The sequence below is a fragment of the Talaromyces rugulosus genome, chromosome II (assembly GCF_013368755.1).
Source record: "Talaromyces rugulosus chromosome II, complete sequence".
Taxonomy (NCBI): Eukaryota; Fungi; Ascomycota; class Eurotiomycetes; order Eurotiales; family Trichocomaceae; genus Talaromyces; species Talaromyces rugulosus.
In genome coordinates, this window is record NC_049562.1 from 3,061,095 (window position 1) to 3,087,725 (window position 26,631).

A 26,631-nucleotide genomic window follows, 5' to 3' on the forward strand; every position below is an offset into this window, starting at 1 on the left:
TTATATATCTATAAGAGCCTTATATTACTTATAACTTTTTCTACCTAGACTATCTGCTGTACTGGCTAGGAAGGGAGAAGCAGGATTAACAGGTGCTTATAGCTATCCATAAAGACCTTATAGAAGTAGTTAAGGTTAAGAACCACACTGATTTAATAGACTATCTTTATTTACAGGCCCTAGACATATAGAAAGCATTAATAATTAATAGATATATCTCTCAACGCACTAGAATAGTCAACTGCTATAATATATAGATTAAAGCTAGTTACCAGTGGTAAGAGGCCTTCTCTAGATAATACCAGGCCATTAAGAACGCAGATTAGGATCTATTTATAGTAGATAGATACCTATTAATAGATGATTTTAATACCTATAGCCCTTTATGGAACCTATTGGCCAAGGGCCGGGTTAATACTGAGCTCTTAGAACAGCTTATAGAGCGGCACTCACTATATATTAATAACCTACTGGGGGAGGCCACACGCTATAAGAAGATCGAGGGGGTGTTAATTATTGATTTAGTGTTATCTTCATCAACCCTAGGGCCTCTGCAAGCCTGAGAGATGGATAAGGATAAGCCTATAATATCTGACTATAAGCTTATTGTTCTAGCCTAGGAAGCCTTAGAACCCCCCCCAGGAGGAATCTCCAGAGAGATTACTGGATAGCAGATAAAAGCTCTATAGATAAACAAAGAAGCTCTAAAGCTGGCTATAGTAGCTTGGGCCTTAGAAGCTATAGGCCATCTCTCTTTTAGTGATTAATACACTAAGGAAGACCTTGCTAGAGAGACTAATTGGATACAGGATACTCTAACCAGCATACTCAATAGATATGCTAAAGCAGTACAGCTTTATATACGCTCTAAGCAGTGGTAAAAGCTAAAGCTGTGGCAAGCCTAGAGCTTATAGGCTATAGTCTATAAGTAGTAGTAGGTCTATATCTGTACTGATATTGAATTCAAAGCTGTAAGAACCACTTATTATTATAAAATAAAGGCAGCTAAAAGGACCTGCTAGAAAGTCTTTCTTACTGAGAAAGGCCTTAGAGGGAAGGAAGAATGGAAAAAAAGTTCAAATTCTATTAGGAACCTTTTTCCTAAAGGCCCTAGAAATAGCCTGGAAAAGCTTTCTCTAAAAGATCTTAATAAGTGTTAAATAGCCCTACAGTACACTAAGCTATAGACTAATCCCATCACTCCAGCATTCCAAGGTCTAGATCTAGAGGCTTCTCCTGCTACTACTATAGCTGATAAAGAAGCTTTAATTAGGGAAATAGTATTTCTTAACGCCCCCTGTAGCTCCCCTCCTAGGGAGCTGTCAGGTGGACAGGCCTATATGCTTATAATGCTAGAGCAGATACATTAGGCTCTATTTAGTTAGAGCATTAAAAAAGCTTTAGGGGCTAATAGGCTTAATTTTAAAGTATACTAGCTACTCTGGGTACTAGACTTACCCTGAATTATAGAGATAGCTAGGCAGTGCTTTCGGCTTAGGGTGTATCTAGGGGTCTAGAAGACTATTAAAGACATTTTACTTCAGAAATCAGAGAAGTCTGATTATATCTAGATGAAAGCCTGGAGGGTGATAAGCTTGTTTAGCTGCTTAGGCAAAATTGTTAAGAAGCTGGCTGCAGGCCTTATAATAGACTGGTGTAAAGCCTAGGGGGCTTTATACCCTAGATAAATAGAGTACAGGCGGGGCTGTGGGGCTATTAATATGGTGGCCTACCTCATATAAACAGTACATGAGGAATAGATTCAAAAGCTTCTCACAGGCACTATCTTTATTGATATTATAGGGGCCTTTAACTATATTAATCTCTATAAGCTTAGTAAGGCTATAGAAGCTGCAGGCCTAAATAATAATCTTATAAGATAGACCTTATCCTTCTTTATAAATAGAAAGGTCAGCCTTATAATTAATAGTTATAAAGCCTCTGAACAGCTTATTAATTCAGGGCTACTCTAGGGCTTACCAGTCTCTTTAATCCTTTTTTTTATCTATATCTAAGATATGTTTCAGGCTATGGAACAGTAGGTGTCAGGAATCAAGGCTCTGTCCTATGCCAATAATATAGATCTGGTAGCCTAGGGAAGCTCGGTCTTTAAGATTTGTAAGCAGCTAGAAGCAGCGGCAAAAGCTGTTATTAAGTAGAGACTAGCAAATAATATTAAATTCAACTCTAAAAAGACAGAGATTATCCTATTCTCTAGGGCCACCAACAGAGAATATAAAAATTAGGTCTAGGAAGCTAGGGTGCAGATAAGAGATGCTTTAGTGATATTCTCCCTAACAGCTATCTAGTAGTTAGGGGTCTTACTAGATCCAAAGCTTACTTTCAAAGCTTACTATAAGTACTGCCTGTAAAAAGATCAAAATACTAAAAGATAAGTACGGGCACTGTGCAAGGCCTAAAAGCTCCTCTTAGGCCTGGTATAGCGAATCTAAAAAGCTACTGCACAGTCAGTGGCGCTTTATGGGGCCAAGCTTTGGTGGTATGGATAAAAGAACTGCCTAGAAGGACTATAGGATCTAATTAATAATTAGGCCCAGGCAGTTATAGACATGCTGAAGTCTATCCTATTAAGACCGTTTATAAGGGAGGCAGCTTTAGAACCAGTAGAGGCCCTATTAGATAGTAAATAGCAACAGTATGTCCTAAGACTCCTAGAACTTCCCTAGGGGTATCCAGCAGCAGAAATATTTCCTATAATGCTTAGGGAAGAAGACATCTATGTATAGCCTGGAAAGCAGCTGCTAGAAGACCAAGCTTAGGCAATATTAATCTATTAAGGTCCCTGGAAACTAGGCATAGGCTTGGCCTGCAGGTTACGAGAGGCCTTGACTACTAATCCTTTTTAAGACTTTAAATATATAATAGAGCCTAGTAATAGATCTATACTACTAGATTTTAAGATAGACTCCTCTAAAACTATTATATAATTAGCTTCAGACCTCTTAAATAGGATAGGAAATACTGATCTTTATTTAGATAATTCCAGATTAGATAATTAGTGTGTAGGTGCTGTAGTAACTTATAAACTACTTATTAATCTTTAGAGATTATATCTAGCTTTTCTAGATATAGACTTCAAAGTCTTTGATATAGAACTAATAAAAGTAGTCAAAGCCCTAGAGTAAATGTTGGTAAAGAATCTTAGAGAGCTAATTAGGATATTTTTTAATACTTAAGCTATTATGGACAGGCTTTAGTATATCTAGCTAGGCCCTAGCTAAGCCCTGGTGCTGCGAGCATATGATCTAGCTAAGGAACTGTAGGCCACTAGCTGTAGGGTTATTATATGCTGGGTGTTAGGCTATAAAAGAGTCCTAGACAACAAAGAGACCAATAAAGCCGCTAAGAAAGCTATAGAGAAGCTCTAAATAGGTAAATATTTAGATATCTCATTAGCATATGCTCAACAGGTTTGTACTAAAGTTTATAGAGCTGTTAAGGTTAACTAGCTTATTGTAAAGCTTGTAAAGCGTGTTTAGTAGGCAAGCTAGGTCTACTATCCCTCTTGGGGATGGAAGCTTGATTTAATATTGGCGAACATCTCTAAGTATCTAGTATGGCGATATTATCAGTTCAAGATTGGCTACATACCAATTGGGGCCTATTTGTACTAAATTAAGGCCTGAGACTTCTCTAATTGTTTAGAGTGCTCTAGGAAGACTGAGATAGTAAGATATCTTTTTATAAACTGTCGACAGTGGTGCTACTAGTAGGAAAAACTATATGCTGGCTTGGCTGAAGTAGGGGTAAAGGTCCTATAGAATAACAAATAGTGCTCTGAAGCATGTTTATTTTAGGATCTAAAGGTCACTACAGCGCTGCTGGCATTTATAGAGGCTATTAGGGAGTGAGAAGATAATTAATAAGCCTAGGAGCAGGTCTATAAGACTGATAATTGGGGCATTAAGGCCCTGGATGAGGGAGAGTGAGAGGGAGAAGGATAGTGGACAGAGGCGGCCTGCTATTGTAAACAACACCTAAATGTTAATGGCTATAAGAAGGGAGTAGTGGTTGTTATTTATTATAAGCCTCTGAATTGTCCTGCGTATATAAGTAGCTTGGGGCGAGGAAAGTATAAGATACCTTGAAAGCATAGATCCAATGGGGGTAGAGGCACCAGTTTATAGGGGGCAATCTCTATAAGCAGGCCTAATCCACACGAATCGCTGTCTGTCATAGCCTAGGGCTCGGTATAGACGTTAAATTTGATTAAATAAATAAATAATAAATAAAGGAAATAAAAAAGTTAGAATATTTAGAAAGAGAGAAGGAGAAGAAATAGAAACAAAAGGCTGAGCAGCAAAAATCAAATAAGATAATTACTGCTACTATTCAAGAATTTCCTATATTGCCTAATAGCGAGTTTAATTATATCTTTTCTAACTTTCTTTCTAGTAAAATATTTAAATCTTTTCAGAACAGTTCAAATGTCTAACAGGTTTCTATAAATTATATTTAGGTCTGTATCCTTTCTAGTTAACTAGATAAAAAATTCTTTTATTTACTAATTTTCTTTTTAAAATATTTTTAACTTTATATTTATTTTTAGTTACTTTATTATTACTATTTTCTAGATTTTCAGTTAGTTTCAATAATAAGATATACCGGTGGTTAGGGGTCTTACTAGATCCAAAGCTTACCCTCAAAGCCCACTATAAGTACCGCCTGCAAAAAGGTCAAAATACTGAAAGACGAGTGCGGGCACTGTGCAAGGCCCAGGGGCTCCCCCCAGGCCTGGCATGGCGAATCCAAAAGGCCACCGCGCAGTCAGTGGCGCTTTATGGGGCCGAGCTTTGGTGGCATGGGCAAAAGAACTGCCTAGAAGGACTGCAGGGCCTAATTAATAACCAGGCCCGGGCAGTCACAGGCATGCTGAAGTCCACCCCATTAGGACCGCTTATAAGGGAGGCAGCTTTGGAACCAGCAGAGGCCCTATTAGATAGTAAACAGCGGCGGTATGCCCTGAGACTCCTAGGACTTCCCCAGGGGCATCCAGCAGCAGAAATACTCCCCATAACGCTTAGGGAGGGAGACGCCCATGCACAGCCTGGAGAGCAGCCGCTAGAAGACCGAGCTTGGGCAACACCAACCCGCCGAGGCCCCTGGAAGCTGGGCATGGGCCTGGCCCGCAGGCTACGAGAGGCCTTGACCGCCGACCCCTCCCAGGGCTTTGAGCGTACAATAGAGCCTAGTAATAGGTCTATACCACTAGATTTCAGGATAGACTCCCCTGAAACCGCTATGCAATTAGCCTCAGACCCCCTAAGTGGGATAGGGAACACTGACCTTTACTCAGACGGTTCCAGGTTAGACGATCAGCGCGTAGGCGCTGCGGTAGCTTATAAGCCACTTATTAGCCCCTGGAGGTCGCGCCTAGCTCCCCTGGGCGCAGGCTTCGAAGTCTTTGATGCAGAACTAATAGGAGTAGTCGAAGCCCTAGAGTGGGCGCTGGCAGAGAATCTTAGAGGGCCAATTAGGGTGTTTCTCGATGCTCAAGCCGCTATAGGCAGGCTTCAGCATACCCAGCCAGGCCCTGGCCAAGCCCTGGCGCTGCGGGCACATGATCTAGCCAAGGAACTGCAGGCCACCGGCCGCAGGGTTACTATATGCTGGGTGCCAGGCCATAAGGGGGTCCCAGGCAACGAAGAGGCCGATAAAGCCGCCAAGAAAGCTGCGGGGAAGCCCCGAACAGGCAAATACTCGGGCATCTCACTGGCACATGCTCAACGGGCCTGTACCGAAGCTTATAGAGCTGCCAGGGCCAACTGGCTTGCTGCAAAGCTTGCAAAGCGTGCCCAGCGGGCAAGCCAGGCCTACTATCCCCCCCGGGGATGGAAGCTTGACCCAATGTTGGCGAACACCCCCAAGCACCTAGCGCGGCGATATTACCAGTTCAAGACTGGCCACGCACCAATTGGGGCCTATTTGCACCGAATTAAGGCCCGAGACTTCCCTAATTGCTTGGGGTGCTCTAGGGGGACTGAGACGGTAAGACACCTTCTTACAAACTGTCGACAGTGGTGCCACCAGCGGGAAAAACTATATGCCGGCTTGGCCGAAGCGGGGGTAAAGGCCCTGCAGGATAGCGAGCAGTGCCCCGAAGCACGCCTATTCCAGGACCCAAAGGCCACTACAGCGCTGCTGGCGTTTATAGGGGCCATTAGGGAGCGAGAGGATAACCAACAGGCCTGGGAGCAGGCCTATAAGACTGATAATTGGGGCATTGAGGCCCTGGATGAGGGAGAGCGAGAGGGGGAAGGATAGCGGGCAGGGGCGGCCCGCTATTGTAGGCAACGCCCAAACGTTAGTGGCCATAAGGAGGGGGTAGTGGTTGCCACCCACTATAAGCCCCCGAATCGTCCTGCGCATATAAGTGGCTTGGGGCGAGGAAAGTGCAAGATACCTTGAAAGCATGGATCCAATGGGGGTAGAGGCACCGGTTTATAGGGGGCAACCCCTATAAGCAGGCCTAATCCACACGAATCGCTGTCTGTCATAGCCTAGGGCTCGGTATAGACGTTAAATTTGATTAAATAAATAAAATAAATAAATATAGCCTTACTAAGCTTATAAAGATTAATATGGTCAAAAGCCTTTATAATATTAATAAAAATAATACCTATAAGAAGCCTTTAAGTCTATTCTTTATATATTATTTATATAAAACAGACTACTATATTAATAATCCTATAGCCCTGCCTATATTCTATTTATTTAGAATATAAAGCCTTTTAGGCTTTATATTAGTCTGCTATAAGATCTGCAGCCAGCTTCTTAATAACTTTATCTAGGCAGCTAAATAAATTTATTACCCTTTAGGCCTTTATCTAGATATAATTAGGCTTTCTTAGCTTCTAAAATAGAATATTTTTAATAGTTTTTTAGGCTTTTAGATATATCTTAAACCAAAAATACTGTCTAACTATCTCTATAATTTAAGATAAATCTAGTATCTAGAATAACTAATATATTTTAAAATTAAACTTATTAACCTCTAAAGCTTTTTTAATACTTTAGCTGAATAGAGCCTAATACATCTATTTTAGTATTATAAATATATAAATCTATTTACCTAACAGCTCTTTAAAAAGGAAACTATAAAAAACATTAAAAAATATTATTTCTCTAATTAAAGCTTTTTTATTAGTTATAATAATAATAGAAAGAGTCTTTAGATCCAAACTTTAGAGTATTAAAATAGTAGGATTAGTCTATAGTTTAATATATTATAAAGCTATTTAATACCTATTAAGATCTTCTAGAAAAAGCTTTTCTAAGCTATTTTTAAAGTTTTTAAAAAAAAAGTTCTTAGTAGAATTAGAATTTTTTTTTTACTTTTTCTTCCTCTTAAGACTTTTTTTAATAAAGAAAATCTTTTAATAAATCCTTTTAGCTATCTTTATTTTATAGTAATAAACAGTTCTTATAGCCTTAAATTTAATATTAATATAGATATAGATCTATTACTATTTATAGGCTGTAGTTTATAAATTCTAGGCTTATTATAGCTCTAACTTCTATTACTATTTAGAGTATATATAAAACTATACTATTTTAGTATATTTATTAAGTATACTAGTTAGAATATTTTATATTTAATTAGCCTCTCTAATAAAATCTTTCTCAATACATTAATCACTAAAAGAAAAATAGTCTATAGCCTCTAAAACCCAAACTGCTGTAACCAGTTTTAAAACTTTCTTATTTACCTACAGAGCTTCTATCTATCATCTAATAATCTCCCCAGAGATTTCTTCTAAAAAAAGTTCTTCTAAGGCTTCCTAAATTAAAACAATAAACTTATAGTTAGATATTATAAACTTATCCTTATCCACTTTCCAGACTTATAAAGGCCCTAGAATTAATAAAAATAATATTAAATTAATAATTAACATCTCCTTAGTCTTTTTATAATATATAGCCTCTCCTAGTAGATTATTAACATATAATAAATACCACTCTATAAACTATTCTAAAGACTTAGTATTAACCTAGCTCTTAGCTAGTAGATTCTATAAAGAGCTATAGATATTAAAATTATCTACTAATAGATATTTATCTACTATAAACAGATCCTAGTCTATATCCTTAATAGCTTAATATTATCTAGAAAAGACCTCTTATTATTAATAACTAGCCTTAATCTATATATTATAGTAATTAACTATTCTAGTATATTAAGAGATATATTTACTAATTATTAATACTTTCTATATATCTAGAGCCTATAAATAGAGATAGTCTATTAAATCAATACAGTTCTTAATCTTAACTATCTTTATAAGATTTTTATAGATAGCTATAAATATCTATTAATCCTATTTTTCTTTCTCTAGCTAGTACAGTAGATAACCTAGATAAAAAAAGTTATAAATAATATAAAGCTCTTATAGATATATAATACCTATTTACCATTTTATCCCCACTTCTAGAGTCTCTAAGATTATAGAGTAAATATAGCTGCAATTATATTAAATAATTAACATTAATAAAGACTGCAGCTTTAAGCGTTAATATTAAATACAGAGATAAGTATAATAAAAATGATATCTTTAAAGCATTTTCTATAGCATCATCAACCTCTCTAAGCTCTAAAGCTTAGAGGGCGTCCTAGATAGTAATTAAAAAAGAAGCTTCTTTAGTAATATCTTCCTATTTAGTCTATTTAAAGAGAAAAAAAGACATAACAATCTCTATATTAAGAAAATATTTATAGAGTTATTAACAAGCTTTCTAAAGCTTAGAACACTCTAAGGAATCAGCTTGATACTTCTCTCCACAGTTACTATATTTAGTAGATATATATAGGCATAAATAACCTATTTAGACTCTATAATCTAACATATCATAGATATACTTTTAGACTTTATAGATATCAGCATATATAATACAGAGTAGTAGTTAGATACCATAGTTTCTATAAGTTCAATAGCTAATGCTGTAGTATTAAATATAAACAGTGTCTTTATCTACTTTATGATAGAGGCTGATAGAATATCTATTACCTCTAAAGTATATACCCTAGGCATCTAGACCTTCTATTATTATAATAATAATAGAGAAACACTGTTTATTAGTCTAGATAGCTGCTATTGGTTTAATCTAAATAGGATTTCTTATTAAAGTGCATATGTTTTTTAATTTAATTTCTTCTCTGGCTAGACCTAGTCCTAAGGTGTTATAGCAGGCTATTAGTATTATATATATCTTAATTTTATACTACTATTAATCTACTTCCATTAAGATAACTATAAGATTAATCTAGTAGCAAATAACTATTAATAGATCTTTATAAATTGGTAATAATAAGTTTACAGTGCTTTCTTAGTCTAATAAAGCTAAGATAATCTCTAATTTAATATAATTAGCGTCTATTACTTTAATGAAGTTTAAAAAGCTTATCTAGACTAAATAGTAATTAAACTATAAAATAATATCAGCTTTAGACTTTCTAAAGACAGTATAGCTATTTTTATATCTAAATATAAGCCTGTAGTCTTCTTTATTATTTCTATAAATAGGCTTTAGGCTTTCTAGATTTATTTAGACTTTTAAAGGCTAGTTTAGAGAGTAAGTCTATTTTTTTGTAATAATTTACTACTTTTAAGCATTACTAGCCATTATATCAGCCTATTAAAGGCCTGCTGCGAGCTTCATCCTAGAGAATAGTTTTAATATCAAGAATAAAGCTCTGCATGGCTCTATAGACTTAGTAACTCTATTTAGATTAGCTTAGAAGCTATAGATGATCTCTATAAATATTATTCCTTAGAATAATAGAGGCTGTTATAAGCCCTAATAATTACTTCTTAATAATAAAGACTTTAAAAGATAGTTTAGAGTATTTAAAGAGACCTATTAAGTTTTTAAAATTAAGAAATAATGCTCTAGAGTACCTAATTAGCCTATAAAATATTACTTTATAGCCTTTATTAAAAAGATTATATAAGTCTTTATAGTAGCTATCTCTATATATAGTATACTATTACTATTTATAAAGTAGTTTAATAAAGCTTATTCTATATCCTTATAAACTAGATTAAATAAAGTCTTTATAAAGGCTCTATCAGCTTTATCAGGATTATAGTCCTATTATCTCTTCTCTAGAGCTTTAGAGACTTCTTAGAGATGTAGAGGGAGGAATAGTTCCTTAGATTTGATTTTTAGATTAGGCGTAAAGCTCTTGTTCTAAGGGATCATTATACTGGCTTTAGAGAGCGCTAGCAGTACTATCTCTATTAGAGTGCCTATATAGATACCCTCAGGGTTCACCAGGCCTAGCGCCTGCCCCCCTAGGTCTAGGGGGGCGTTGTCGATATTGGGGGGTCCTTAGGCCATAGCGAGGCCCTGGACACCGTCAAAAGGCATTGAATTTCAAAAGGTTGATTTTTGATTTTCCCGGCGGGTTATAATAGATATTATTTTATAGTAGAATCTATTATTAGATAATATTTTAAAGTAATAAAAAAAGATTATAATATTCTAGAATTTATATAGATAATTATAGGAAAATTAGATTATAGAGTTATATAACTATTAAAGTAATTAAAATAATTAATATAATAAATATAATAAAGATATTATAGCTATTTAAATAAAGACTTTAATAGTTATAATAAAGATTTACTATATAAAGATACTTATTTATTAATATATATTTAATTTAATTATGTTTTATTTTTATATTAAATTAGATCTATACTTTATCTAGCTTATTAATAAGTTATTTTTAAGTATCTTCTTGTTTATAAAAGATATTTTTTTATTTAATCTTAGTTATTAATATCTCTATTTTATTTGGTAGAATATTATTAATAAATATTTATTCTAGTAAAGAATGGTTGATATATTTTAATAATAAAATATCTTAATAAATAAAGATATTAATAAAGGTATAGTTATTCTTTAAGAATATATTAATAATAGTAGAAAATATTATTACTTTAAGTAGAAATACTGAAATAAATTTTATTAGAGTACTTTAGTAGTAGTTATAAAAAAGAATTAAATAGCTTAAATAGCTAATTACCTAATAGGACAAATGGGGTGCAGGCGGGGCCGTGGGGCTATTGACGCGGTGGCCTGCCTCGTGCAAACAGTGCACGAGGGATGGACTCAAAAGCTTCTCATAGGCACTATCTTTATTGATGTTATGGGGGCCTTCGACCATATTGACCTCTATAAGCTTAGTAAGGCTATGAAAGCTGCAGGCCTAGATAATAATCTTATAAAATAGACTTTATTTTTTCTTACAAATAGAAGGGTCAGTCTTGTAATTGATAGTTATAAAGCCTCTAAACAGCTTATTGACTTAAGGCTGCTTTAAAACTCATTGGTCTCCCTAATCCTCTTTTTTATCTATATCTAGGGTATATTTTAAGCTATGGAACAGCAGGTGCTAAAGATTAAGATCCTGTTCTATGCTGATGATATAGGCCTGGTAGTCCAGGGAAGCTCGGTCTTTGAGATCTACAGGCAGCTAGAAGCAGCAGCAAAAGCTGCTATTGAGTGGAGACTGGCAAATAGCGTTAAATTTGATCCTAAAAAGACAGAGGCTATTCTATTCTCTAAGGCCATTAGTAGAGAACATAAAAATTAGATCTAGAAAGCTAAAGTGCAGATAAGAGACACTTTAGTGATATTCTCCTCAATAGCTATCCAGTGATTAGGGGTTTTACTAGATCTAAAGCTTATCCTTAAAGCCCACTATAAGTACTGCCTACAAAAAGGTTAAAATACTAAAAAACAAGTACAGGCATTATACAAGACCCAGGAGCTCCTCCTAGGCCTAATATAATAAATCTAAAAAACCACCACGCAGTCAGTAGCGTTTTATAGAGCTAAACTTTAGTAATATAAGCAAAAGAACTGCCTAGAAAGACTACAGAATCTAATTAATAACTAAGCCTAGGCAATCACAGACATACTAAAGTCTACCCTATTAAAACTATTTATAAGGAAGGCAGCTTTAGAACTAATAAAGGCCCTATTAAATAATAAACAGCAGTAGTATATCCTAAGACTCCTAAGACTTCCTTAGAGACATCCAGCAGCAGAAATACTCTCTATAATACTTAAAAAAAAAGACATCTATACACAGTCTAGAAAGTAGCCACTAGAAGACTAAGCTTAAATAATACTAACCTACTAAAACCTCTAGAAGCTAGATATAAGCCTAGCCCATAGGCTACAAAAAGCCTTGACTACCAACCTCTCTTAAAGCTTTGAGCGTATAATAAAGCCTAATAATAGATTTATATCACTAGATTTTAGAATAGACTCCCCTAAAACTGCTATATAATTAGCCTTAGACCCTCTAAGTAGGATAGGGAACACTAACCTTTACTTAGATAATTCTAGGTTAAACGATTAGCGCATAGGCGCTATAATAGCTTATAAACTACTTATTAGCCCTTAGAAGTTATATCTAGCTTCTCTAAGCACAGGCTTCAAAGTCTTTAATACAGAACTAATAGAAGTAGTTAAAGCCCTAGAATAAATATTAATAAAGAATTTTAAAAGACCAATTAGGGTGTTTCTTAATACTTAAGCCACTATAGACAGGCTTCAGTATATCTAGCCAGGCCCTGGCCAAGCTCTAGTGCTGTGGGCATATAATCTAGCCAAGGAACTGTAGATCACCGGCCGCAGGGTTACTATATGCTAGGTGCCAGGCCATAAGGGGGTCCTAAGTAATGAAGAAGCCAATAAAGCTGCCAAGAAAGCTGCAAAGAAGTCCTGAACAGGCAAATACTCGGGCATCTTACTGGTATATGCTCAATGGGTCTGTACTGAAGCTTATAGAGCTGCCAGGGCTAACTGGCTTGCTGCAAAGCTTGTAAAGCGTGTTTAGTGGATAAGCTAGGCCTACTATCCCCCCTGGGGATGGAAGCTTGATCCAATGTTGGCGAATATCCCCAAGCATCTAGTGTGGCGATATTACCAGTTCAAGACTGGTCATATACTAATTAGGGTCTATTTACACCGAATTAAGGCCTGAGATTTCCTTAATTGCTTAGGGTGCTCTAAGGAGACTAAGATGGTAAAACACCTTCTTACAAACTGTCAACAGTGGTGCCACTAGCGGGAAAAACTATATGCCGGCTTGGCCGAAGTGGGGGTAAAGGCCCTGCAGAATAGCAAGTAGTGCCCCGAAGCACGCCTATTCCAGGACCCAAAGGCCACTATAGCGCTGCTGGCGTTTATAGGGGTTATTAGGGAGCGAGAGAATAACTAACAAGCCTGGGAGCAGGCCTATAAGACTGATAATTAGGGCATTAAGGCCCTAGATGAGGGAGAGCAAGAGGGGGAAGGATAGCGGGCAGAGGCGGCCCGCTATTATAGGCAACGCCCAAACGTTAGTGGCCATAAGAAGGGGGTAATGGTTGCTACCTACTATAAGCCCCCGAATCGTCCTACGCATATAAGTGGCTTAGGGCGAGGAAAGTGCAAGATACCTTGAAAGCATGGATCCAATGGAGGTAGAGGCACCGGTTTATAGGGGGCAATCCCTATAAGCAGGCCTAATCCACACGAATCGCTGTCTGTCATAGCCTAGGGCTCGGTATAGACGTTAAATTTGATTAAATAAATAAATAAATAAATAATTACCTAATAAGTCATTATAAATAATAGAACTCTATAAATTAGAAAAATTAAACCTTTTTTAAGAGAGCTTAGAATCTTTAATTGATTTCTTATTTAGATAAGAATCTATTTTATAAATAATTTTGTATATATTAGAGGAGAATTTAATAAAGTTTTAGTAGTTTTTAGTTTCTTAATTAAAGATATTATAAAATAGTTTACTCTATAACGTATTTTATAACCCTCCCGGGCCACATAAGCCTGCCAGGCCACCCTACCGGTAAAATCGACTTACATTGACCAAAACGCCACTGTTTATCATATTTACTATATAATTTCTATACTAAATTGTTCAGATAGTACGTGCGAATATAACTAACCTGGTTACAATTAGAATAGGTCCATAGCGCGCGCCTGCATACCCCCGAAGCTACTTCTAGATTAGGCAATTATAAAGCTTTCTAAGCTGTTAATGCTGCTATAGCGATCTTACAACCTTCTAAAATTGTTAAAATCCTAGTTCTATCAAGAAGTCGTCCCTAGGTAATACACTTTTATTTCTAGTAATAATTCGCTGCTTTTAATTCCTGATTTTCCTGTGTAAGAATAGTAATAGAATTCATAGCCAAGAAACATCTTTTTATTAACTAGTCTAATACGCGCTTAGTAGGTGAATTTAGATAAGTAGAATACTGTCTTATAAGCCGCTCTATAGTGTTTATTTAATAAATTAGATTTTTTATATTATATAGTGTTTTTAGCGACTAATTTACAAAGAAATAACTTATACTTAATAGTATAGGTGTTCATAATTAAATATTAAACCTTGATAGTATATATTTACAGTTAAATAAAGAAATGCTAGTCACTACAAAGCTATTTTTAATATTTTATATAGTATAGGCTTTATCCTGGATTTCTATATATATTATAAGAAAATTATCTTTATTAATATAGTTAATACTATAATATATCTATTTCTCAACTGCGTGCCTATATAAGCGCTTAAAAACCGTGAAAATACCTATATTAAATAATTGAAGTAGATATAATAAATATAGCAGTATATATATAGAAATAATATTATTTATAGTATAGTACTGATCGAATTTAAGTATAAAATAACTATTATATTTATTAAGAATAAGAATATAATATCTTTTTTTTATAAATAGCTTTGTATAAGGGTTAAAAATCTTTTGAAGCTATTTAATCCTAAATTTATTAGATATTTAACTATTTAGTGATTTAGTAATTGATTAATTAAGTAATAGAGAAGATAAATTATACTAATTAAGTAGCTTGTTAACTAATTTCAATATAATAAGTAAAAATAATATGATTCTATATGTGTTTATATATTCCATAGCTATAATCTATTTTCAATTTCTAGATTATAATAGATGAGATTTCTCTTTACAATTAGAACTATATATAATTTTTATAGTAGATATAATGCCTATAGTAAATCTAGTCTTATTAAAATTCTAAATATTTTCTTTATAGACTTTGTAGTCGGTAAAAATATGCTTAAGATTATTAAAAAAACTATCAATAAGTGTTAGATCTTTATATAAAGCGCACTTATAATTATATTTTTAAATGTAATAAGTCTTAAGGTTTTAATATTATTTTAAATAATTGCTTACCCAGTATTTACTAATAATAAGTAGCGAAATAATAGAATCATATTTTATAAATAAATAATTAATTATTTACTTTATTATAGAAGGCCTGATAGAGTAGTTACGCTTATCTATAGATATAATCTACTTGTAAAACGCGATTTCCTTAGTTTTTAATAATTTAGTATTGAATCTGTATTTTTCTAGACAGTATAAGCGACCCTACTGCCTATCTTAGAGCGTTGATCTTAGTACATCAAAAATACATGTTACTTCGCGTACATTAGAGATTTAATCTTTATTTAACATGTTTATAGTAAGCTGAATTTTTTCTTTATTATTTAAGGCTTTTTTTACAGTGTTCCAAGGCATATTGGCGTGGTTATTCGATTTTCAAATTTATGTTGGGTTGAAAGTGGGAGAAAATTGAGAGGGTGGCCCGGCAGGCTTATGTGGCCTGAGAGGGTTATAAAATACGTTATATATTTATTTATTTATTTATTTAATCAAATTTAACGTCTATACCGAGCCCTAGGCTATGACAGACAGCGATTCGTGTGGATTAGGCCTGCTTATAGGGGTTACCCTCTATAAACCGGTGCCTCTACCTCTATTGGATCCATGCTTTCAAGGTATTTTGCACTTTCCTCGCCCTAAGCCACTTATATATGCAGGACGATTTGGGGGCTTATAGTGGGTGACAACCACTACCCCCTCCTTATGGCCACTAACGTTTGGGCGTTGCCTATAATAGTGGGCTGTCTCTACCTGCTATCCTTCCCCCTCTTGCTCTCTCTTATCCAGGGCCTTAATGTCCTAATTATTAGTTTTATAGGCCTGCTCCTAGGCTTGTTAGTTATCTTCTCGCTCTTTAATAGCCTCTATAAATGCTAGCAGCGCTATAGTGGCCTTTAGGTCCTAGAATAGGCGTGCTTTGGGGCACTGCTTGCTATCCTGTAGGGCTTTTACTTCTGTTTTGGCTAAGCCGGCATATAGTTTTTCCTGCTGGTGGTATTACTGTTGATAGTTTGTAAGAAGGTGTCTTACTGTCTCAGTCCTTCTAGAGTATCCTAAGCAATTAGGGAAGTCTTGGGTCTTAATTCGGTGTAAATAGGCCCTAATTGGTGCGTGGCCAGTCTTGAACTGGTAATATCGCTGTGTTAGGTGCTTGGGGGTGTTTGTCAATATTAGGTCAAGCTTCTATCTCTAGGGGGGATAGTAGGCCTGGTTTATCTGCTGGGTATGCTTTGTAAGTTTTGTAGTAAGCTAGTTAGCTTTAGCAGCTCTATAAGCTTTGGTACAGGCCTGTTGAGTATGTGCCAGTGAGATGCCTGAATATTTGTCTGTTTAGGGTTTCTTTGCAGCTTTTTTAGCAGTTTTATCAGCTTTTTCGTTGCCTGGGACTTTCTTATGGCCTGGCACCCAGTATATAGTAACCCTGCGGCTGGTGGTCTGTAGTTCCTTGGCTAGATCATGTGCCTGTAGCGCTAGGGCTTAGCTAGGGCCTAGCTGGGTATGTTGAAGCCTGCCTATAGCGGCTTGAGTATTGAGAAACACCCTAATTAGCTCTCTAAGATTCTCTATCAGTACCTACTTTAGGACTTTGACTACTTCTATTAGTTCTATATCAAAGATTTCGAAGTCTGCATTTAGAGGAGCTAGGCACAATTTCTAGAGACTAATAAATAGCTTATAAGCTATTACAGTGCCTATACACTAATCATCTAACCTAGAACTATCTAAGTAAAGATCAATGTTCTCTATCCCACTTAGAAGATCTAAGGCTAATTATATAGCAGTTTCAAAGAAGTCTATCTTAAAATCTAGTGGTATAGACCTATTACCAGGCTTTATTATACACTTAAAGCCTTAAAAGGGATTAATAGTCAAAACCTCTCATAACCTACAGGCCAAGCCTATACCCAGCTTCCAGAGGCCTTAGCAGATTAGTATTACCTAAACTCAGTCTTCTAACAGCTGCTCTCTAGGCTGTACATAGACGTCTCCCTCCTTAAGCATTATAAAGAGTATTTCTGCTGCTAGATACCTCTAAGGAAGTCCTAAGAGTCTCAGGGCATACCACCACTGTTTACTATCTAATAGAGTCTCTGCTGGTTCCAAAGCTGTCTCCCTTATAAATGGTCCTAATAGGATATACTTTAACATGCCTATAACTACTCAGACCTAATTATTAATTAGGCCCTACAGTCCTTCTAGACAGTTCTTTTGCCTATACTACCAAAGCTCAGCCCTATAAAGCGCCACTAACAAAACCGTATTCAAAAAACCCGCCGGGAAAATCAAAAATCAACCTTTTGAAATTCAATGCTACTGGAAGGCATCCAGGGCTTCGCTATGGCCCCTGGACTCCCCAATATCGACAACCACCCCCTAGACCCAGGGGGGCAGGCGCTAGGTCTGGTGAACCCCGTAGGGGCCTATATAGGCACCCCAGCGGGGACAGCACCACCAGCGCCCCCCGAGGCAAGTGCAACAGTCCCTCAGAGCGAGGGCTTCTTGCCTAGCCTGGAAATCAACCCTAGGGAGTTGTTTCCCCCCCTAAGCAGCGTGCCAGGCTCCCAGGAAGCACCTAAAACTCTAGGGAAGAGACTACAGGAACACAGCCCTGACGGGGCAGAAAGAGCCCCCATGAAGGCCCTAATCGGCCCAGCCTACAAGGACATGGAACAGGCCTTATTAGGCCACTTTGCAAGCAGCAATAGCGCGCTGCACGCGGAGATGGCCGCTATGAAGGCCTATATGACCTCTCTGGTAGAGGCTATGGAGCAGCGCCTCACAGGCCAATTGGGCGCTCTGGAGCGCCGTTTCTCAACCCTAGAAGCTCAACAGGCCTCCCCGAACGCCCCAAACCACCCCCTAAAGCCCCTATCGTCAGGGGGCGACCGCCAGGGCCCACGACAGCCTCTGCCATCCCAGGGGACGACGTTTGCAGAGGTCGCCCATGGCCCCCAAGCTAACCCGAATAGGGCCGCTAAGCCCATAGAGCCACGCAGAGCCTCACCCCCGATATCAAAACCACCCCCTGGGGTGAAGCCCGCAGCAGGCCCCCAGTGGGCCGATATAGCGGCCAGCAATGCCCAGGAGTGGCAAATCGTTACAAAAAAACGGGCTTACTCCCCGAACCAGCCCCCAAAAGTCCAAATGGACCCAGGGAGCCTGAAGCCTATTCGCGGAAGCAACAAGGGAGACCGCAGGCTTATATTTAGGCGTGAAAATGGCCGCACCGCCTCTAGAAAGTCTAAAGCTGATGTCATCTTGCAGCTTAACCGCTGCCTAGCCCAGGCAGGCTTCCCGAACTTCGCCAGGGTAATAGACGCCAATTACACCGAATCAGGGGCTATCTCAGCCCTATTGGACCAAGGAAGCACCGTAGGCTCGCTATTACCAGCCTATAAGGACCTATTAGTGGCTGCCTGCCACCGGGTCGACCCCGCAGTCATCTCAGTGGAAGCAGACCAACAGTGGCACAAGATTAAGGTGCATGCGGTGCCGGTAGCCCGCTATAGCGCCTCAGGGCTAGGCCTAGCCAGGGAAGAAATTGAATTAGGGGGCACATGCACCCTAATGAGAAACCCTACCTGGATCAAGCCGATAGCGGCTATCCAGACTAATAAGCAGCGTTTCTCTACTATCGTTATAACAGTAGGAGGCCTAGATGACGCCCGCAGGCTACTCGCCCGGGGCGTACGCTTCGGGGGCAACAGGCACCCTACCAGCCCCTATCACGAAGTGGGTAAAGACACCGTTTGCACCCGATGCTGCGGCATTGGCCACCGAACTTATAGAGGCTGCGGCACCCGACCACCACTCTGCACCGTGTGTGCTGGCGCCCATGAAGCCCAAGAGCACACCTGCAACGTGCTAGACTGCAGGGCCCAAACAGGCCACCCATGCCTGCATGCACCCACTAAATGCGGCAACTGTGGGGGGAAGCACCAGGCTGATTCCCCGGGGTGCCCCAAGCTTCGGGAGGCCCGCCGGCGACTCCATAAGCGCTTCCCTGGCGTAGAGGTCGTTATGCCCCCTCCCCCCCCTGAATGGACTGAATGGGAAGGCGTTGCTGAGGAGGCTTCTCCCCCAACCACTACCCAGGACGCCCCCCAAGCCCCAAAGCTTAGGGAGGTCGATGACGCTATGGAAGATGCCCCAGGGACATCACCCCTACCGTACTCATCCCCGTGTCCAACACCAACGCCTGGAGCTGCAGCCCCTATTAATGTTGATTATTCAACATAATTGCGGCCGTACCTACCCCGCAACCTTAGGGGCTCTAGAAGCGGGGATAGAGCGGCAAATAGGCATTATATGCCTGCAAGAGCCTTATATTGCTTATGACTTCTCCCACCCAGGCTATCTGCTGTACTGGCCAGGGGGGGAGAAGCGGGATCAACGGGTGCTTATGGCCATCCGTAAAGACCTTATAGGGGCGGTTAGGGTCGAGAACCGCACTGATTTAGTAGACCACCCCTATTTACAGGCCCTGGACATATGGGAAGCACCAATAATTAGCGGGCATGCCCCCCGACGCACTAGAATAGTCAACTGCTATGATGTGTGGATTGGGGCCAGTTACCGGTGGCAAGGGGCCTTCCCTAGACGACGCCGGGCCATCGAGGACGCAGACTGGGACCTGCTTATAGTGGGTAGGTGCCTATTAGTGGGTGATTTCAACGCCCATAGCCCTTCGTGGAACCCACTGGCCAAGGGCCGGGTTAACGCTGAGCCCTTGGAACAGCTTATAGAGCGGCACTCACTATATGTTAATAACCCACTGGGGGAGGCCACACGCTATAAGAAGACCGAGGGGGTGTCAATTATTGATTTAGCGTTATCCTCGCCAACCCTAGGGCCTCTGCAAGCCTGGGAGGTGGATAAGGATAAGCCTACAACATCTGACCATGAGCTTATCGTCCTAGCCTGGGAAGCCCTAGAACCCCCCCCAGGAGGAATCTCCGGGGAGATTACTGGGTGGCAGATAGAAGCTCTGCAGGTAAACGAGGAAGCCCTAAAGCTGGCCACAGCAGCTTGGGCCTCAGAGGCTGTAGGCCACCCCCCTCTTAGTGATCAATGCACCGAGGAAGACCTTGCTAGAGAGGCCAATTGGGTGCAGGACACCCTAACCAGCGTACTCGATAGGCATGCCAAAGCAGTACGGCTTTGTGCACGCTCTAAGCGGTGGTGGAAGCCAGAGCTGCGGCAAGCCCGGAGCTTATGGGCTGCAGCCCGCAAGCGGTGGCAGGCCCATGCCTGTACCGACACCGAATTCAAGGCTGCAAGAACCGCTTATTACCATGAAATAAAGGCGGCTAAAAGGACCTGCTGGGAGGCCTTCCTTGCTGAGGGAGGCCCTGGGGGGAAGGAAGAGTGGAAAAAGGGTTCTAACCCCACTGGGAACCCTTTTCCCAAAGGCCCTAGGGATGACCTGGAAAAGCCTTCTCCAGGAGATCCTAATAGGTGTTGGATAGCCCTACAGTACACTAAGCCACGGACTAATCCCACCACCCCAGCACTCCAAGGCCCGGATCTAGAGGCTCCCCCTGCCACTACCATGGCCGATAAAGAAGCTCTAATCAGGGAAACGGCATTTCCTAACGCCCCCCGTAGCTCCCCTCCTGGGGAGCTGCCAGGTGGACAGGCCCACATGCTTATAACGCCAGAGCGGGTGCATCAGGCCCTATTCAGCCAGAGCATCAAGAAAGCTCCGGGGGCCGACAGGCTCAATTTTAAAGCATGCCGGCTACTCTGGGCACTAGACTCGCCCCGAATCATAGGGATGGCTAGGCAGTGCTTTCGGCTTGGGGTGCACCCAGGGGCCTGGAAGACCGCTAAAGGCATCCTACTTCGGAAGCCAGGGAAGCCCGATTACACCCAGGTGAAGGCCTGGAGGGTGATAAGCTTGCTTAGCTGCCTGGGCAAGGTTGTTGAGAAGCTGGCTGCAGGCCTTATAGCGGACTGGTGTGAGGCCCAGGGGGCTTTACACCCTGGACAAATGGGGTGCAGGCGGGGCCGTGGGGCTATTGACGCGGTGGCCTGCCTCGTGCAAACAGTGCACGAGGGATGGACTCAAAAGCTTCTCACAGGCACTATCTTTATTGATGTTATGGGGGCCTTCGACCATGTTGACCCCTATAAGCTTAGTGAGGCTATTGAAGCTGCAGGCCTAGATAATGACCTTATAAGGTGGACCTTATCCTTCCTTACAAATAGAAGGGTCAGCCTCGTAATTGACGGTTATAAAGCCCCTGAACAGCCTATTGACTCAGGGCTGCCCCAGGGCTCACCGGTCTCCCCAATCCTCTTTCTTATCTATATCCGGGGTGTGTTTCAGGCTATGGAACAGCAGGTGCCAGGAATCAAGGCCCTGTCCTATGCCGATGACATAGGCCTGGTAGCCCAGGGAAGCTCGGTCTCTGAGATCTGCAGGCAGCTAGAAGCAGCGGCAAAAGCTGCTATTGAGTGGGGACTGGCAAATAGCGTCAAATTCGACCCTAAAAAGACAGAGGCCATCCTATTCTCTAGGGCCACCAGCAGGGAACATAAAAATCAGGTCCAGGAAGCTAGGGTGCAGGTAGAAGACGCTTTAGTGGCATTCTCCCCAACAGCCATCCGGTGGTTAGGGGTCTTACTAGATCCAAAGCTTACCCTCAAAGCCCACTATAAGTACCGCCTGCAAAAAGGTCAAAATACTGAAAGACGAGTGCGGGCACTGTGCAAGGCCCAGGGGCTCCCCCCAGGCCTGGCATGGCGAATCCAAAAGGCCACCGCGCAGTCAGTGGCGCTTTATGGGGCCGAGCTTTGGTGGCATGGGCAAAAGAACTGCCTAGAAGGACTGCAGGGCCTAATTAATAACCAGGCCCGGGCAGTCACAGGCATGCTGAAGTCCACCCCGTTAGGACCGCTTATAAGGGAGGCAGCTCTGGAACCAGCAGAGGCCCTATTAGATAGTAAACAGCGGCGGTATGCCCTGAGACTCCTAGGACTTCCCCAGGGGCATCCAGCAGCAGAAATACTCCCTATAACGCTTAGGGAGGGAGACGCCCATGCACAGCCTGGAGAGCAGCCACTAGAAGACCGAGCTTGGGCAACACCAACCCGCCGAGGCCCCTGGAAGCTGGGCATGGGCCTGGCCCGCAGGCTACGAGAGGCCTTGACCGCCGACCCCTCCCAGGGCTTTGAGCGTACAATAGAGCCTGGTAATAGGTCTATACCACTAGATTTCAGGATAGACTCCCCTGAAACCGCTATGCAATTAGCCTCAGACCCCCTAAGTGGGATAGGGAACACTGACCTTTACTCAGACGGTTCCAGGTTAGACGATCAGCGCGTAGGCGCTGCGGTAGCTTATAAGCCACTTATTAGCCCCTGGAGGTCGCGCCTAGCTCCCCTGGGCGCAGGCTTCGAAGTCTTTGATGCAGAACTAATAGGAGTAGTCGAAGCCCTAGAGTGGGCGCTGGCAGAGAATCTTATAGGGCCAATTAGGGTGTTTTTAGACGCCCAGGCCGCTATAAGCAGGCTCCAGCATACCCGGCCTGGCCCAGGGCAAGCCCTAGCGCTGCGGGCACACGACCTAGCCGGGGAACTACAGGCCACCGGCCGCAGGGTTACCATATGCTGGGTGCCAGGCCATAAAGGGGTCCCAGGCAACGAGGAGGCCGATAAGGCCGCTAAGAAAGCTGCAGGGAGGCCCTGTACAGGCAAGTACTCAGGCATCTCACTGGCCCATGCCCGGCGGGCATGCACCGAGACTTATAGCGCTATCAAGGCCAACTGGCTCACTGCAAAGCTTGCAAGACGCACCCAACAGGTAGGCCAGGCCTACCAACCCCCCCGGGGATGGAAGCTTGACCCAATAGTGGCAAGCACCCCCAAGCACCTGGCGCGGCGGTATTACCAATTCAAGACCGGCCACACCCCAATCGGGGCCTATCTGCACCGAATCAAGGCCCGAGACTCCCCTAATTGCTTGGGGTGCTCTAGGGGGACTGAGACGGTAAGACACCTTCTTACAAACTGTCGACAGTGGTGCCACCAGCGGGAAAAACTATATGCCGGCTTGGCCGAAGCGGGGGTAAAGGCCCCGCAGGATAGCGAGCAGTGCCCCGAAGCACGCCTATTCCAGGACCCAAAGGCCACTACAGCGCTGCTGGCGTTTATAGGGGCCATTAGGGAGCGAGAGGATAACCAACAGGCCTGGGAGCAGGCCTATAAGACTGATAATTGGGGCATTGAGGCCCTGGATGAGGGAGAGCGAGAGGGGGAAGGATAGCGGGCAGGGGCGGCCCGCTATTGTAGGCAACGCCCAAACGTTAGTGGCCATAAGGAGGGGGTAGTGGTTGCCACCCACTATAAGCCCCCGAATCGTCCTGCGCATATAAGCGGCATGGGGTGAGGAAAGTGCAAGATACCTTGAAAGCCTGGATCCAATGGGGGTAGAGGCACTGGCTTATGGGGGGCAACCCCTATAAGCAGGCCTAATCCACACGAATCGCTGTCTGTCATAGCCTAGGGCTCGGTATAGACGTTAAATTTGATTAAATAATAATAATAATAATAAGCGCCACTAACTGCGCAGTGGCCTTTTAGATTCGCCATGCCAGGCCTGGGAGGAGCCCCTAGGCCTTATACAGTGCCTGCACTTATCTTTTAGTATTTTAATCTTTTTGTAGGTAGTACTTATAGTGAGCTTTAAGGATAAGCTTTGGATCTAGTAAGACCCCTAACCACTGGATAGCTGTTAGAGAGAATGCTACTAAAGCGTTTCCTACCTACACCCTAGCTTCCTAGACCTAATTTTTATGTTCCCTGCTGGTGGCCCTAAAGAATAGAATAGCCTCTGTCTTTTTAGGGTCGAATTTAATGCTATTTACCAGTCCTCACTTAATAATAGCTTTTGCTGCTGCTTCTAGCTGCCTGCAGATCTCAGAGACCGAGCTTCCCTAGGCTACTAGGCCTATGTCATCAATATAGAACAAGACCTTGATCCCTAGCACCTACTATTCTATAGCCTAAAACACATCTTAGATATAGATAAGAAAGAGGATTGAGGAGACCAGTGAGTCCTAGAATAGCCCTGAGTCAATAGGCTGTTCAGAGGCTTTATAACCGTTAATTACAAGGCTGACCCTTTTATTTATAAGAAAGAATAAGATCCACCTTATAAGGTTATTATCTAGGCCTGCAGCTTCCATAGCCTCACTAAGCTTATAGAGGTTAATATGGTCGAAGGCCCCCATAACGTCAATAAAAATAGTGCCTGTGAGAAGCTTTTGAGTCTATCTCTTGTGCACTGTTTGCACGAGGCAGACTACCGCGTTAATAGCCCCATAGCCCCGCCTGCACTCTATTTATCCAGGGTGTAAAGCTTTTTGGGCCTTACACCAGTCCGTTATAAGGCCTGCAGCTAGCTTCTTAATAACCTTGCCCAGGTAGCTAAGCAAGCTTATCATTCTCTAGGTCTTTATCTGGGTGTAATCAGGCTTCCCTGGCTTCTGAAGTAGGATGTCTTTAGTGGTCTTTTAGGCCCCTGGGTGCACCCCAAGCCAAAAGCACTGTCTAGCCATCTCTATGATTTGGGGTGAGTCTAGTGCCTAGAGTAGCCGGTATATTTTAAAATTGAGTCTGTTGGCCCCTAGAGCTTTTTTAATGTTCTAGCTGAATAGGGCCTGATACACCTGTTCTGATATTATAAATATGTAGGTCTGTCCACCTGGCAGCTTCCTAGGAGGGGAGCTATGGGGGGTGTTAGGAAATGCTATTTCCCTGATTAAGGCTTTTTTATCAGCTATGGTAGTGGCAGAAGGAGTCCCTAGATCCAGGCCTTGGAGTGTTGGGGTGGTGGGATTAGTCTGTGGCTTAGTGTACTGTAGGGCTATCTAACATTTATTAGGATCTTTTGGAGAAGGCTTTTCCAGGCTATCCCTAGGGCCTTTGGGAAAAGAGTTCCTAGTGGGGTTTGAATCTTTTTTCTACTCTTCTTTCTCTCTAGGGCCTCCCTCAGCAAGGAAGACCTCCTAGCAGGTCTTTTTAGCCGCTTTTATTTTATGGTAATAAGCGGTTCTTGCAGCCTTGAATTTGGTGTTGGTACAGGCATGGGCTTGTCACCGCTTGCGGGCTGCAGCCTATAAGCTCTGGGCTTGCTGCAGCTCTGGCTTCTATCACCGCTTAGAACGTGTACAAAGCCGTACTGCTTTGGCATGCCTATCAAGTACGCTGGTTAGGGTGTCCTGCACCTAATTGGCCTCTCTAGCAAGGTCTTCCTCGGTGTATTGATCACTAAGAGGGGGGTGGCCTACAGCCTCTGAGGTCTAAGCTGCTGTGGCCAGCTTTAGGGCTTTCTCGTTTACCTGTAGAGCTTCTATCTGCTATCTAGTAATCTCTCTAGAGATTCCTCCTGGGGGGGGTTCTAGGGCTTCCTAGGCTAGGACGATAAGCTCATGGTCAGATGTTGTAGGCTTATCCTTATCCACCTCCCAGGCTTGTAGAGGCCCTAGGGTTGGCGAGGATAACGCTAAATCAATAATTAACACCCCCTTGGTCTTCTTATAGCGTGTGGCCTCCCTTAGTGGATTATTAACATATAGTGAGTGCCGCTCTATAAGCTGTTCCAAGGGCTCAGTGTTAACCCGGCCCTTGGCCAGTGGGTTCTATGAAAGGCTATAGACGTTGAAATCACCTACTAATAGGCACCTACCCACTATAAGTAGGTCCTAGTCTGCGTCCTTGATAGCCTGGTATTGTCTAGGGAAGGCCCCTTGCCACCGGTAACTGGCCCTAATCCACATATCATAGCAGTTGACTATTCTAGTGCGTTAGGAGACATGCCTGCTAATTATTGGTGCTTTCTATATGTCCAAGGCCTGTAAATAGGGGTAGTCTACTAAATCAGTGCGGTTCTCGATCCTAACTGCTTCTATAAGGTCTTTATGGATGGCCATAAGTACCTATTGATCCCGCTTCTCCCCCCCTGGCCAGTATAGCAGATAGCCTGGATAAGAGAAGTCATAGGTAATATAAGGCTCTTACAGGTATATAATGTCTATTTACTGCTCTATCCCCACTTTTAGAGCCTTTAAGGTTGCGGGGTAGGTATGGCCGCAATTATATTGAATAATTAATATTAATAGGGGCTGCAGCTCCAGGCATTGGTGTTGGACACGGGGATGAGTACAGTAGGGGTGATGTCCCTAGGGCATCTTCTATAGCGTTATTGATCTCTCTAAGCTTTGGGGCTTGGGGGGCGTCCTGGGTAGTGGTTGGGGGAGAAGCTTTCTTAGTAACGCCTTCCTATTCAGTCCATTCAGGGGGGGGAGAGGGCATAATGATCTCTACACTAGGGAAGTGTTTATGGAGTCACCGGCAGGCCTTCCGAAGCTTGGGG

The 26,631-nt window shown here is 41.8% G+C and overlaps 3 protein-coding genes across 3 annotated transcripts; all 3 read left to right on the top strand.

The window, feature by feature from the left end:
• Nucleotides 1-4,890: 4,890 nt before the first annotated feature.
• TRUGW13939_03535 (uncharacterized protein) lies at nt 4,891-6,285 on the top strand (the record flags this gene model as incomplete). The annotated part of the gene is made up of 1 exon (XM_035486715.1): nt 4,891-6,285. The coding sequence occupies one exon, from the start codon at nt 4,891-4,893 to the stop codon at nt 6,283-6,285; it is 1,395 nt and encodes a 464-aa protein (XP_035342608.1).
• Nucleotides 6,286-17,558: 11,273 nt separating this feature from the next.
• TRUGW13939_03536 (uncharacterized protein) lies at nt 17,559-19,490 on the top strand (the record flags this gene model as incomplete). The annotated part of the gene is made up of 1 exon (XM_035486716.1): nt 17,559-19,490. One exon carries the CDS (start codon nt 17,559-17,561, stop codon nt 19,488-19,490), a length of 1,932 nt encoding a protein of 643 aa, XP_035342609.1.
• Nucleotides 19,491-19,653: 163 nt separating this feature from the next.
• On the top strand, nt 19,654-23,520 carry TRUGW13939_03537 (uncharacterized protein; the record flags this gene model as incomplete). Its single annotated transcript, XM_035486717.1, has 2 exons — nt 19,654-20,708; nt 21,678-23,520. The coding sequence occupies 2 exons, from the start codon at nt 19,654-19,656 to the stop codon at nt 23,518-23,520; spliced, it is 2,898 nt and encodes a 965-aa protein (XP_035342610.1).
• Nucleotides 23,521-26,631: the final 3,111 nt, after the last annotated feature.